Source organism: Neopsephotus bourkii, unplaced genomic scaffold (genome assembly GCF_033783945.1).
Source record: "Neopsephotus bourkii isolate Nb327-2 ecotype Australia unplaced genomic scaffold, CSIRO-AGI_Nbou_v1 NB_1765, whole genome shotgun sequence".
NCBI classification, from domain to species: domain Eukaryota; kingdom Metazoa; phylum Chordata; class Aves; order Psittaciformes; family Psittacidae; genus Neopsephotus; species Neopsephotus bourkii.
In genome coordinates, this window is record NW_026902239.1 from 11516059 (window position 1) to 11528810 (window position 12752).

At 38.1% G+C, this 12752-nt stretch overlaps 1 protein-coding gene across 7 annotated transcripts in view; it reads left to right on the top strand.

Annotated features, from left to right (window-relative positions):
* TBC1D32 (TBC1 domain family member 32) overlaps positions 1 to 12752 on the top strand; it is a 203575-nt gene that overhangs the window by 48536 nt on the left and 142287 nt on the right. For 6 of the 7 annotated variants that reach the window (XR_009729249.1, XR_009729248.1, XM_061378434.1 and 3 more), the window contains exons 27-28: positions 3408 to 3533; positions 10699 to 10782. Coding sequence is in view for 5 of the 7 variants with exons in the window: in XM_061378434.1 (XP_061234418.1) it covers positions 3408 to 3533; positions 10699 to 10782 (210 nt within the window). In the remaining 2 variants the exon portion in view is untranslated. The remainder of the gene's footprint in view (positions 1 to 3407; positions 3534 to 10698; positions 10783 to 12752) is intronic. The other variant, XM_061378435.1, reaches the window with a different exon arrangement.

Below are 12752 nucleotides of genomic sequence, written 5' to 3' on the forward strand. Positions count from 1 at the left end.
TCGTATGCAGACTTCGAGATTAACCTTTTGGCTTGCCTTAGGTGAGTGACTCAGGAGATACATTTATATCATCTCTTCAGTAACTGAAGCAAGACAGTATGGTTAAGCTACAATTATTTTGTACACTATTTTCATGATTCAGATCCCTGTGTTTACAAAGCTTGGTGGTGTGTGAAATAGACAGCGTTTAGGATAGTTGGTTTCCATACTGAACATCAATTTGGAATGTGAGCAGACTGGAGAATCCTTTCAAGAGCTACCTAGGCAAAGCAGTTTAATTCATACAGAGAAACCATTTTAAGGTTTTAATTTGCATAGAAAATGCAAAGAACATGATGAATGGTTTATAGGAAATAATTTGTTGTATTTGTTCATGTTTACTGTATCCTTGAGATGTACTTATTAGAAATTATTTGTGAATTTTCTTAGCAGATGCAGATTTTCAGAAATGACAGAAATTCTACATTATAATATAAAATAGTTTGTTTATGAATGTCTAGAAAAAAAAACCAAACCAAACCAAAAAGGTGATTCCCTTGTCTAATAAGGAAAGGCCATGTAGTTATAAAAGGGATTTTTTCTGTATCTTAACATTAGTAATACCATTCCAAGCTTCCCAAGGCAATTTTCATAGGACAGCAACAAAATCACCATAACATGAGTGCCCAGTTGTTTTAAATATGTCTTTAAGGAGGCAGGTAATATTGCTCTTAGATTGGAAACAAGCATGTTTTATTGTATCCTACAGAACCTCTCTGCTCTCTCGTTCAGAGCAGTTCTGTTGCTCATCATTAACCAGTGGGATAATGGAATAGATATTATAGTTGTCACTTTTGTAGGTGACAGCCACCTAGAAAAGCTTGAGTAAAACTTTTTGCCTAACAGTAAATTGGCTAAAATGAAGTTTCTAAGTTTGCAAATGTTTGAAGTATTGAAATATTTTAATTTTAAATAGTATTTTTTATATTAAAGGTAACTGAAGTAAAAGACTAAAAATGAACAGAACATTTATTTTGTAGTCAAAGTATTTTGTATTTTGTTTGAAAAAAGAAGGGAAAACGACATTGAAAGTGTTCCATTTCAGTTCTCATTAAAAGAAAAAGAAAAAAATTGATTCTTCCAGCAAATTGAATATCTGATCTACCAGACTGAAGCTTTCAGGATGTTATATTGAAAGAAAGTATCAAAATAAATAGATCAAAAATGAAAAGAATGAAATTCATAAATTGATGTTTCCAGTGCTTAGTAAAAAAAGAAATCAAGTGCATGAGGAGAAGATGGGGAATATCTGAACTGTATTCTTCAGCACTATGGTATGGTAGTTATAGGAATGCGCTTTTACAAGACAGCTTAAAACCGTGATTGTGAGAAAGACCTCTGAGTTATATTTATACAAGACAGAAGATGATGATTACCAGCTGAAGGTGTTGAGTCCTTGGGTGGAGTACCTCTAGCAGGGGCACTTGCAGTCTAAGGAAAATTGATACATTTGAGGGATTCTGGAACACAGCTACATATCACAACTTTGAAATGTGATATGCTAATATAGATTGAAATAATTGGAACTGGCTGATCCTGAAAAAACAGAGGTCATGCAAGTGTCACTATTTTAAAAGCAGTTATAAGGAAAGCAGGTTGATGGTTTTCTATGTCCATGTGCAGAAAAAGGAATAGTTTCTTACTTGGCAATGAAGTTTTGTTATAAATTAATAAAAAAATCTAATTGGATATATTTGGAAATAGTGAAATCATCATTGGAGGTTTTAAGACAACCTCTGTGAATATTCAGAGTTCATGTTGTGTGTTATACAGCTTGCTTGAAGGTTTTAAAATTAGTTTGGACAAATACTTGTTAAACTGTAATTCTGCTTCAGTGCAAGGAGATGGACAGGATTCACAGAGAGTTTTTCTGAATGGCAAGAGTTCTGTAGTCATGCAAACTCTTGTACATTGTAGGGCTGGGAATGCATGACTGCTTTGTTACATCTGTCACCAAGAGCTGAAGGCTAGCACAATGTTTCTGCAATTCCGTGAAGCTGTCTGTGTTCAGATTTCATGCTGCAATGTTTCACTATGTAACCTGTGTGCTATTATTCCTGTCCTCTTCTTGGGGTGTTTCTATTACTTGGATTATTAAGACTACTAGGTCCTTAGTACAGGTAAAGGATGTACAGGTTCTTTGGCTGAAAAGGCTGTAATTGTAGGTTTTATTCTGTCTGTTCTGCTTTCTTAGTTACTCCCTCTCCTACTGCCTAGGTGACACTGACACCTGAAGAGAAGCTTATCTTCTCTTTCTCCTTTGAAAATTGGTCCTGTGTCCATCACATAATTGTTTTTTTCTGTTTTGTTTTGGTCGGTTGGTTTTCAGTTTTGGTGTTTTTTTTTTTTTTTTTCTAAATCAGATCGCTTTTCAGCCATGGGTTTGGTGGGATTTTTGGTGGTTTTGGGTTTTTGGTTTTTTTTTTTTCCTCTTTGTATCTGCCTGAAACTAGCTATCAGTTTATTTTTTTTTAACTTTCTCTGTCAAAGAGTCTCAGCAAAGAGATTGCACATAGCTGGAGTGAGTGTATGTCGTGGTTTAACCCAAGCCAGACAGCTTGTTCACTCACTCTCCCCCCTTCTTGCCCTCCCCCTACTCCTGGAGGGATGGAGAGGAGAATCGAAAAGAATGCAACTCCCACGGGTTGATATAAGAACAGTTTCATAACTAAGGTATAACACAGATCACTACTGCTACCACCAATAATAGTAATGATAAAGGAAATAACAAGGGAAGAGAATACAACACCTCATCACCAGGCAACTGATAACTCTCTCCCCCCAGCCCGACCAAGCACCGACCAATACCTCCTCCAACCCTGCAGTCCCCTCTGCCCTTCTGGGTAACTCCCAGTTCCCTCCTGGACATGACGTGCTGTGGTATGGAATACCTCTTTGGTCAGTTTGGGTCAGGTGTCCTGTCTCTGCTTCCTCCCAGCTTCCCTCCTCCATGGCAGAGCATGAGGCTCACCAAGTCCTTGGCCAAACCAAAACATCATTTTTTTCAGCTCTGTTCCCAGCCCGAAAGTCAAAACACAGCACTGCACCAGCTACCAAGAAGGAGAAAAACGACTGCCACTGTTAAACACAGGACAGTGTATGTGCATTTCTTCCTAAGGTACGAGGTTTGCCAAAAATACCAGGCAGTGACAGGGCTCTAAGCTACATCTGACTTTCCCGTTCTTTGTTAAAATAGTTTTTAGTTTCTGAATTCATCTACTCATTTCTGTGGTACTCTGTAACTATTAGCTTCTTACTGCTTATATAGTAAGTTTAAAAGAAACAAAAAGAAAGAAAAAAAAAAAGAAGCATTGATTATCATTACAGAATAACACTTTTTTGTTTGTTTTTTTTTTTATTTCCTCCAGATAAAGATCTTGACAAGCTTTTATCACTCTTAAAAAGTCCAGAGAAGCAGAGTGGGTGGGCAGAAATTTGCAGAAAACAGTTCTACAAAGTCATGAAAGCGAGACCAGATATCATCAGTGGAACAAGTGAGTATAGCTTAATGAGTTCAACAGAGAAAGCAAACAGAAGGCCACTACTAAACAACCGTTCTTTAAAGGTTCATTGAAGATTACATTATCTATACAAGCACTCAATAATTTTGTGTTGATTATGAAAACCATTTCAATGGGATTTTCCTGAGAAAACAAGGTTTATGCCTCATGTCCCATTTTTTATGGCCATCACGCTTTTGTGTTGGCTGGTTTTACTGAAATTCGACACAGAAAGAGGGCACATTAAGATGAATGACTTTAAGATGGGTTGGGAAACGATATTAATAGGCAGTCCCATAAAACTTTTCAGAATTAGGCCATACTAAACATCAAAGAACTTACTCATTCAGGTTTTTCTTCATTTTCATATGTATTTTCTAGTGAAGAGTACACTCATTCAGGAGCATTAGGATAGATCAGCTAAAACATCATACCAGGCAAAAAAAAAACAGTGATCACCCATATGACTTAGATCATCAGAAAACAGACTTAATAATTTAATTGCTGTGTCATATAAACCTGTGTGGCAATAAAGAAGCTAGGAGTTTTTCAGAAGTTGTACCTCAGAAGGTACCTCGGAATGTCTTCTGTAAAAATTCTGATTATGGTCAAATGGTCAATACATAGTCTAGCTTTTTTTACAGATTCAAAGGCTTCTCTTGAAATTCTTTAGGTAAGCAATTAATACAACTGACAGTGAAGACAGAAGTATCTTCTATATAGGATCAAAGTAACCCAGCATTTGTGTTTTACATAAGAGACCTGAATTTTATATAAATTATATAGCAATATAGAAGCTGCAGGGTAGTTTCAGAAGCCTTAAGGAAGTCATTTATGCAGGAACTGATTTAATATTAAAGTAGTTAATAAGAAGTTTGTGATTTGTGTAATACGCTTAAAGGCAATAATTATTGAATGTTTGTAAACTCTTGAGTTCTCTGTTCTTGCTGCTTGTTTGAAACAAGTTTGAGTCTGTAGTCTTAAGTGATTGTAAACTGAGCTTTCACCTTTCATTTGGAAGAATGTGTGTTTAGACAGAATACTTACGTATTTGTAAATAATGCATGTATGCGCTTTTATATTGTACACGTCCACACATGCATATATTCAGAGGGCTTTTTGAAAGGTGAACAAACAGAGATTTGTAAATACCAAGAAATACCTAAATGTATTTTGTGTGAGCTTCTGTTAGTATAAGGAAAATAAATTGAGGAGTAGCAATTAACAAAAGCCTAGTTTTTTCTAGCAAAATCATATATTTATTTTCTTGCATGACTCTGACCTAAAAGTTTGGTGAGGGTTTTTTTGATGTTATATATTGTGAAGCACAAATAATTTTGTCATTGTAAAATCAATTTTATTTGAATGCATATTTTCTAGACTGATCTCTTTTTGGTTTATATGAAATTTTTGTTGAAAATTGTTTGTATGTATTCCTGCATTTAAAAGGAATTATTTGTTGTAAAAACATGTTTTTACAGAAAAACAGGTGATATGTGGCTTACAAAGAAAAGTCTTTCTTTTCTGCAGCTTCAAAACCTGTGTAGATTGTTTTCTGCAGCTTCATTAGAGATACCAGAAGTTAAAATGCAGAATTAAAGAGAGCCATTAAGATTTGTTAACCCCAAGCAAAAAATTATTCTTTCTTCTGCATAACTGTTTCCAGCTGAGATGGAACTGGGAGTAAAAGTCAGCAAAAAAAAGTATCTGTGGAATCATTGTTAAGTCTCAGAGAGTCTTCTGCAGGTGCTTTCAAAACACACACAAAAAAAGTGAAGTAGGAAAATAGAAACAGAGTAACATAATGAAGTGCTAAATACATAAAAACACCCTACAAAAGGATAACAAAAACTCAGTGTAACTACTGGTAATTTAAGGTGATTATAAAGATATTTCAGATGTAGCAAAATATCTGTGGTTTGAGACAACATCATGTTCATTGAAACTACTTTGTGACAGACAGCTTTCCCAAGCGCTCCCAAATTTCAAAGCAAGGCGAGGCTTCAGTCTAGATCCCAAGAAATCTTCCAATCAAAACTTTCTCTTTAGTTACAGATGGAGCAAACTCCACAGATTACAGAACAAAGATGCAAACTTATGCTTCCTGTACTGGACCCTGTCTAATGGAGACTAGCATTAACAAGTCATCTGTCTTCATTAGGTCCAGCTATAGAAGATTCGACTGTCTTTAGTTTTGCATAGTAGTCTTCCAAAGGCTCTTGCTAAGTATGTGAAAGAGAATTCTCAAGGCTGTGATTTCAAAAAAACAGATTAGATTTCCATTCTGCATTAGATTTTCATTCTAAATTGGTCATCATAGGAGCCCTCTCTGTAAGAACACATATTCTCAAAGCTCAGTTTGATCTTCTTAAATGTGGACCAAATTTTCTGCCTCAAATTTCGAACTAATACCCTGTAAGCATTGTAATTGCATGTGAATGTGCCTGCATGTCTGTAAAGGTTACACCATTTGATTAGGATTTGAAAGGCTGTGTTTACCACTAGTAAAGACGACACTTGTATGTTGGTATAAGATATGGAACCTCCATCTCTGATGGAAGCACTGTAGGAATTTTTTTATAAGTTGTTTTCTTGTGTTCAAAGAAAATGCAAGTTGTTCCTTGTACAATTGTACAATACAACATTGTATGTCAATGTACAATAATTGAAAATCTCTCCTGTTATCTTAGCAATTAAAAAAGGTACTTTTATTGTTGCCATTAAGAATGGAACTGCCAACTGTGTTTGTCATAGATTTATTAAACTGAATTTGATTAAGTTGAAAATTGCTGACACTACTCTTAAAATTTATCAGCTGTCCAAGGTTTTTACTCCTGTTATTTTTAACCTCTAACAGAAGTCAAGCAGGGCTACTGTTAACTCTTAAGGAAGTTTTTTTTCTTCTTTTAAACTGCTCCCAAGCATCTGTGAGTTGGTATAGAATAAGATCCAATACAGAATATGGTCCAGTAACACTAGTTACATTAGAGGATCTAAAAAGCCTGTCGCTTTTCATGATTTTGGAAATTTTTGGCATAAACCTTTCAGAGTAGGAATTAGATAACCTCTTATGGTTACCTATTAAAACAAATTTTTAATCACATGATTTTTTTTAATCAGTGTTCTTAAGCAGTTTAGAAGCTATTTTAATTTCCTTCCTTTTGTACATTAGTTCTTCAAGGGGGGGAAAAAAGCATCCTTCAGGGATTCAAGTATTTTATGATTGCATACTGCAGTTGTTTAGGGAATCTTAAAACTCCATTTATTTTGTGTACGATTACACATTTCTAAATTAAAATTCTTTTTATTTTGGATATACGATTAAATTCGAATGAGTTAATTTTCGTTCTCTTAACAACTTCAATGTTAATACAGCCAAGCTACCATAATTTAAGAAAATCAATGTTTTCACTGAATTAGTAGGCCACAGCGCTCATCTCTATCTCTAAACATAACCCTAGCATAAGAATGTGAGCTTTTACAATACTGACTGTAGTATATGCAATGAACTTCCCTAAATTTTTTTTGTCTGCTTTTTCAGTCAAATGAAATATCAAGTAAGCCAGTTTCCACCTTTATAACGGTTATCAGGGAGTGTCCAAATGGCAGATAAATGGCTTAGTATTAAGAGACAAAAAATAAAATAACTACTTGTCATTTCTCATGGATGTTTGAGTGTCCTGTGAAAACCTTTTATGTATCAACCACATTTGTTTTGATAAGTTCTTGTGTGTTTTCCACTCTCAAACTTGATTAAAATCTTTTCAAAGATCCTGTTAGGTGCTTAGATAAATACTTTCAAACGGTAGAAATCAGTTTAGTGCTTGAGTTTCAAGAAGTTGCTTAGCAGTTGAGCTGTCACTTCTCTCATTAAGTCAAGCACTGGCCTGAAATATTTGACTGCTAGGTCAAGCATATGGTTGCCTTCCAGCAAAAAGGGAAAAAATGTACAGTGTTCTGATTCAGTTTTAAATTTTCTGAATTATGTGCTATTTTGGTCTTTTTTAAATATTCCTGTTTGTTATTGTAGTATGCCATATTTCTGTAATAGCTGTGCTAGTAGACATACAGTAATCTTCTAGATAGTTAAAAATTTCAAGTTTAATTTCTGCTTTTTGCTGTCTGCAGCTCCAGGTATAGACAACTTTGCTCATTTTGCACAAATACTTTTTATATTATTTGTGGACCAAATTCCACTAAGTGTATTAGTGAAGATCAGTGAGATTTTGTTATTGTGTTCATTCTCACAAAATGAATAAACTATTATTCTTCTATAAAATAAATTACTTTTTCCTAGCCCCATTTGGTTTATTAACTACGATTAAAAATAGCTATTAATGAATTAAGTTTCTTCTCACCATAAAAATGCTTAAGAATATTAATTACATGTGGGTTTTTTTTTTTGTTTTGATTTAGTAGTCCTTTGCAGTGCAAAATTAAGTTTGTTACTGTTGGCATTGGCTACTCTAACTGTAAATCCATGTTTAGTTGTTGTAAACTCTTTTCCCCTTTGCCCTAATCATCAATGTAGTGTTGCCAAAACTCACCCTTTTAAAACATTTTTCTGGACTTATTCAGTATCAATCAATTTTTTTACATGTTTTAGACAACTAAGCAAAGGAAAAAAAAAAAGCAGTCATGATTTAACATCAGTATGTTGGCTTAAAATGAATGGAAGGAGAGTTAATTGTCTTTATGATATATTCATATATGTACCACATTTCTAGTATAACAAGCATCAGACTGTGGTTGCAGGTTCTGTCTTCTCCTCACACACAAAAGATCTTGCATTGCAGTGTCATAGAATCATAGAATACTTAGGGTTGGAAAAGACCTCAAGATCATCAAGCTTCAACCCCCCTGCCATGGGCAAGGACACCTCGCTCTAAACCATATTACCCAAGGCCTCATCCAACCTGGCCTTGAACACTGCCAGGGATGAAGCATTCACAACCTCCCTGGACAACCTATTCCAGTGCCTCACACCCTATCAGGAAAGAATTTCCTCCTTATATCCAATCTAAACTTCCCCTGTTTAAGTTTTAACCCATTACCCCTTGTCCTATCACTACAGTCCCTAATGAAGAGTCCCTAATGAAGTGTCCTGTGTTAGCATTCCTGTTCAAGGCTAGTTCAAGATTTTTCTAGCATTCTCCACTGCCACCTTCACAGATTTTTATGCCTTACTTGTGCTGCTGTTCACACCTATCACAACTATTCACACCTATCTGCTAAAATGGTGTAGTGGAATTATTCGGTTTAAAACTAGCAAAAGCACCTTTGAGAGCATGGTGTTATGTGCAGGAATGGGGGACCAGGTGCTGAATCTTTGGTGGTATTACATTCAGATGCTGCCAGTAAAATGGTAACATGCACTCTTAAAACAGGAAAGCCCATGGGTGGCAGCAGTTGTTACTCTCTAATTTCCTTGCTTTGCATTATTGTGGAAAGAAAGTTATACTACTGTGCTTTAAACCCTGATTATAATGAGAACACTTTTAGGATAGCATTTGCTTATAAAAATTGTTCATTGTTGCTATCTCAAATTCTTAATATGGTTTATCTCATTATGGGCTTCCTCCATGCAGTGTGCACATGCAGTATGCATAAAGGCTTCCTTGTTCCTTTGTTTAAACCTGTAAGATGGCATGTGCACAGTTGCAGTAGCCTCAGACTTGCAGAACTGAAGAATCAGCTTTTGTTAATGATTTGTTATTTGATTTCTTGCTAACTTCCTGGCTACCATCCTGTTGAGGTGGGACATCCCTAAAGCTTCACTTACTTTGTTAGCATAATTTCAGGGTCGTGGGAGTTTTTTGTTGTGTGCAGGTTATTGGGTTTTTTTAGGGGTTCTGGTTTGGCTTTTTTTGTATGTGGTGGTTTTTTTTGGTTATTTTTCTTTCCTGTTTACATACACAGACATGTGGTAAGATATTGTAGTTCAATTATAGTTAATTTTTGTTTCATATCGAAGCCATGTAACAAATTCTGAAGTAATCCCTGGAGGATTGCCGTGGTTTAAACCCAGCCAGACAGTTCGTGCACTCACTCCCAGTGAGTGGTGCCAGGCTGGAAGCAGTCGAGGCCTGTGTCCCGTCCCGTCCCCCCTTAGGGGGCTCCCCCCTTCCCCACTCCTGGAGGGATGGGGAGGAGAATCGAATGTGACTCCCACGGGTTGAGACAAGAACAGTCCAGCAACCAATGTACAACACAAATCACCACCACTACCACCACTGACAACAAGAGAAAATAACAAGGGAAGAGAATATGATACCACCTGCCGAAAAACGAGTCCAACCCAGAAGACCCTGTGTCCTTCTGGGTAACTCCCAGTTACATCCTGGGCATGACGTGCTGTGGTATGGAATACTTCTTTGGTCAGTTTGGGTCAGGTGTCCTGTCTCTGCTTCCTCCCGGCTTCATTTCCTCCTTGGCAGAGCATGAGGCTCACAAAGTCCTTGGCCAAACCAAAGCATCGTTGTTATCAGCACTGCTCCCAGCCCGAAAGTCAAAACACAGCACTGCACCAGCTACCAAGAAGGAGAAAAATGACTGCTACTGCTAAACCCAGGACAAAGATATAAAGATAACATGTGATTCCTTATCTACACACAATATATTTTCAGTAAAGCTATTAAAATTTAAGTTTCGAATACTGTTATGAATGTACAAGGGCTATGCATGCTTTGAATTGTTTCACCATAAAGTATAAACATGCAGGCATTCAAATAGCTTTAATTTCTCACATATTAGTGTATATAAATATATAAAGGGGGAGTGTCACGAGGATGGAGCCAAGCTCTTCTCAGTGGCAAACAATGATAGGACAAGGGGTAATGGGTACAAACTGGAACACAAGAGGTTCCACTTAAACTTGAGAAGAAACTTCTCAGTGAGGGTGACGGAACACTGGAACAGGCTGCCCAGGGAGGTTGTGGAGTCTCCTTCTCTGGAGACATTCAAAACCCGCCTGGACACATTCGTGTGTAACCTTATCTAGGTGTTCCTGCTCCGGCAGGGGGATTGGACTAGATGATCTTTTGAGGTCCCTTCCAATCTCTAGCATACTGTGATACTGTGATATTGTCACTTGGTAGGTTACGTAGTTCCACATTTTGTTTCCTGCCTCTAATGTGTTAATGGGTTTTACTTTCTGCAGTTTTGGCCGAGTTAATTGAGAAGTTTGTGTCACATCTGTCTGCAAGCCAATTGGATTGTTATTTCAGCACGGGAAATGATAAAGGTCAGTTTCCTAATAATTTATTGCCAGCAGCCTGTTTCTGTTTAAATTACTTTCCTTCCTAATGCATCTGTAGCATTTTGGGGGTTGTTTAAAATGTTCTTTACCAGCTTAGAAATTAATTTCTTAACAGGTGGGAAATACCTTTGGTACAAAACATGATGTGCGTGTGTAAATAGTACAGATAATTATTAATGATGGGCTTTCACATTTCTGAATGCGTAATGGAAAGCTGGAGATACAGAGCAGGTGAGAGTATGATTAAAGTATTTGTTCACACCTATTATAGAATGATTTGCAAATGTAGGGGCATAAACATTTAAGATAGTGTAAGCAGTCTGGCTCACATTTAAAAGCCCCATAATATATAATCAACCCAAAGCTATGCGACTTATATTAGAATTATAGAATAGTTACAGTTGGAAAGGACCTTAAGATCATCTAGTTCCAACCTCCCTGCCATGGGCAGGGACACCTCACACTAAACCGCGTCACCCAAGGTTTTCTCCAACGTGGCCTTAAACACTGCCAGGGATGGAGCATTTTCAACTTCCCTGGGCAACCCATTCCAGTGCCTCACCACCCTTACAGTAAAGAACTCCCGCTGTATATCCGATCTGAACTTCCCCTGTTTAAGTTTCAACCCATTACGCCTTGTCCTATCACTATATTCCCTAACAAAGAGTGCCTTCCCAGCATCCTTATAGGACCCCTTCAGATATTGGAAGGCTGCTATGAGGTCTCCATGCAGCCTTTTCTTCTCCAGGCTGAACAGCCCCAACTTTCTCAGCCGGTCTTCATATGGGAGGTGCTCCAGTCCCCTGATCATCCTCGTGGCCCTCCTCTGAACTTGTTCCAACAGTTCCATGTCCTTTTTATGTTGAGGACACCAGAACTGCACACAATACTCCAAGTGGGGTCTCACAGGAGCAGAGTAGAGGGGCAGGATCACCTCCTTTGACCTGCTGGTCATGCCCAGGATACGGTTGGCTTCCTGGGCTGCGAGCGCACACTGCCAGTTCACGTTCAGTTTCTCATACACCAGCACCCCCAAGTCCTTCTCCTCTGGGCTGCTCCGACCCAGGTGTAGGACCTTGCACTTGTCATGGTTAAACTTCATAAGGTTGGCATCAGCCCACCTCATCAGTGTGTCAAGGTCCCTTTGGATGACATTCCTTCCCTCCAGCATATCAACTGAACCACACAGCTTGGTGTCATCAGCAAACTTGCTGAGGGTGCACTCAATCCCACTGTCCATGTCACCGACAAAGATGTTGAACAGGACTGGTCCCAAGACCGATCCCTGAGGGACATCACTTGTTACTGGTCTCCAGCCAGACATTGAGCCATTGACCACAACTATTTGCGTGCGGCCATCCATCGTGTTCTTTATCCACACAGTGGTCCACCTATCAAATTGATGTTTGTCCAATTCAGAGACAAGGATGTCATGCGGGACAGTGTTGAATGCTTTGCACAAGTCCAGGTAGATGATATCAGTTGCTCTACCCCTGGCCATCACTTCTGTAGCCCCATCGTAGAAGGCCACCAAATTGGTCAGGCAGGATTTCCCCTTAGTGAAGCCATGCTGGCTGTCACCAAGCACCTTGTTGTTTTTCATGTGCCTTAGCATGCCTTCCAGGAGAATCTGCTCCAAGATTTTGTCAGGCACAGAGGTGAGACTGACTGGTCTGTAATTCCCCAGGTCTTCCATTTTCCCCTTCTTGAAAATTGGGGCTATATTACTCTTTTTGCAGTCATCAGTAATTTCACCTGACTGCCATGACCTTTCAAATATGATGGACGATGGCTTAGCAACTTCATTTGCCAGCTCCTTCAGGACCCGTGGATGAATTTCATCAGGTCCTCTGGACTTGTGCATGTTCAGGTTCTTAAGATGGTCTCGAACCAGATCCTCTCCCGCAGTGGGCCTAGGGTCTTCATTCTCTCAGTCCCTGCCTCTGCCTTCCAAG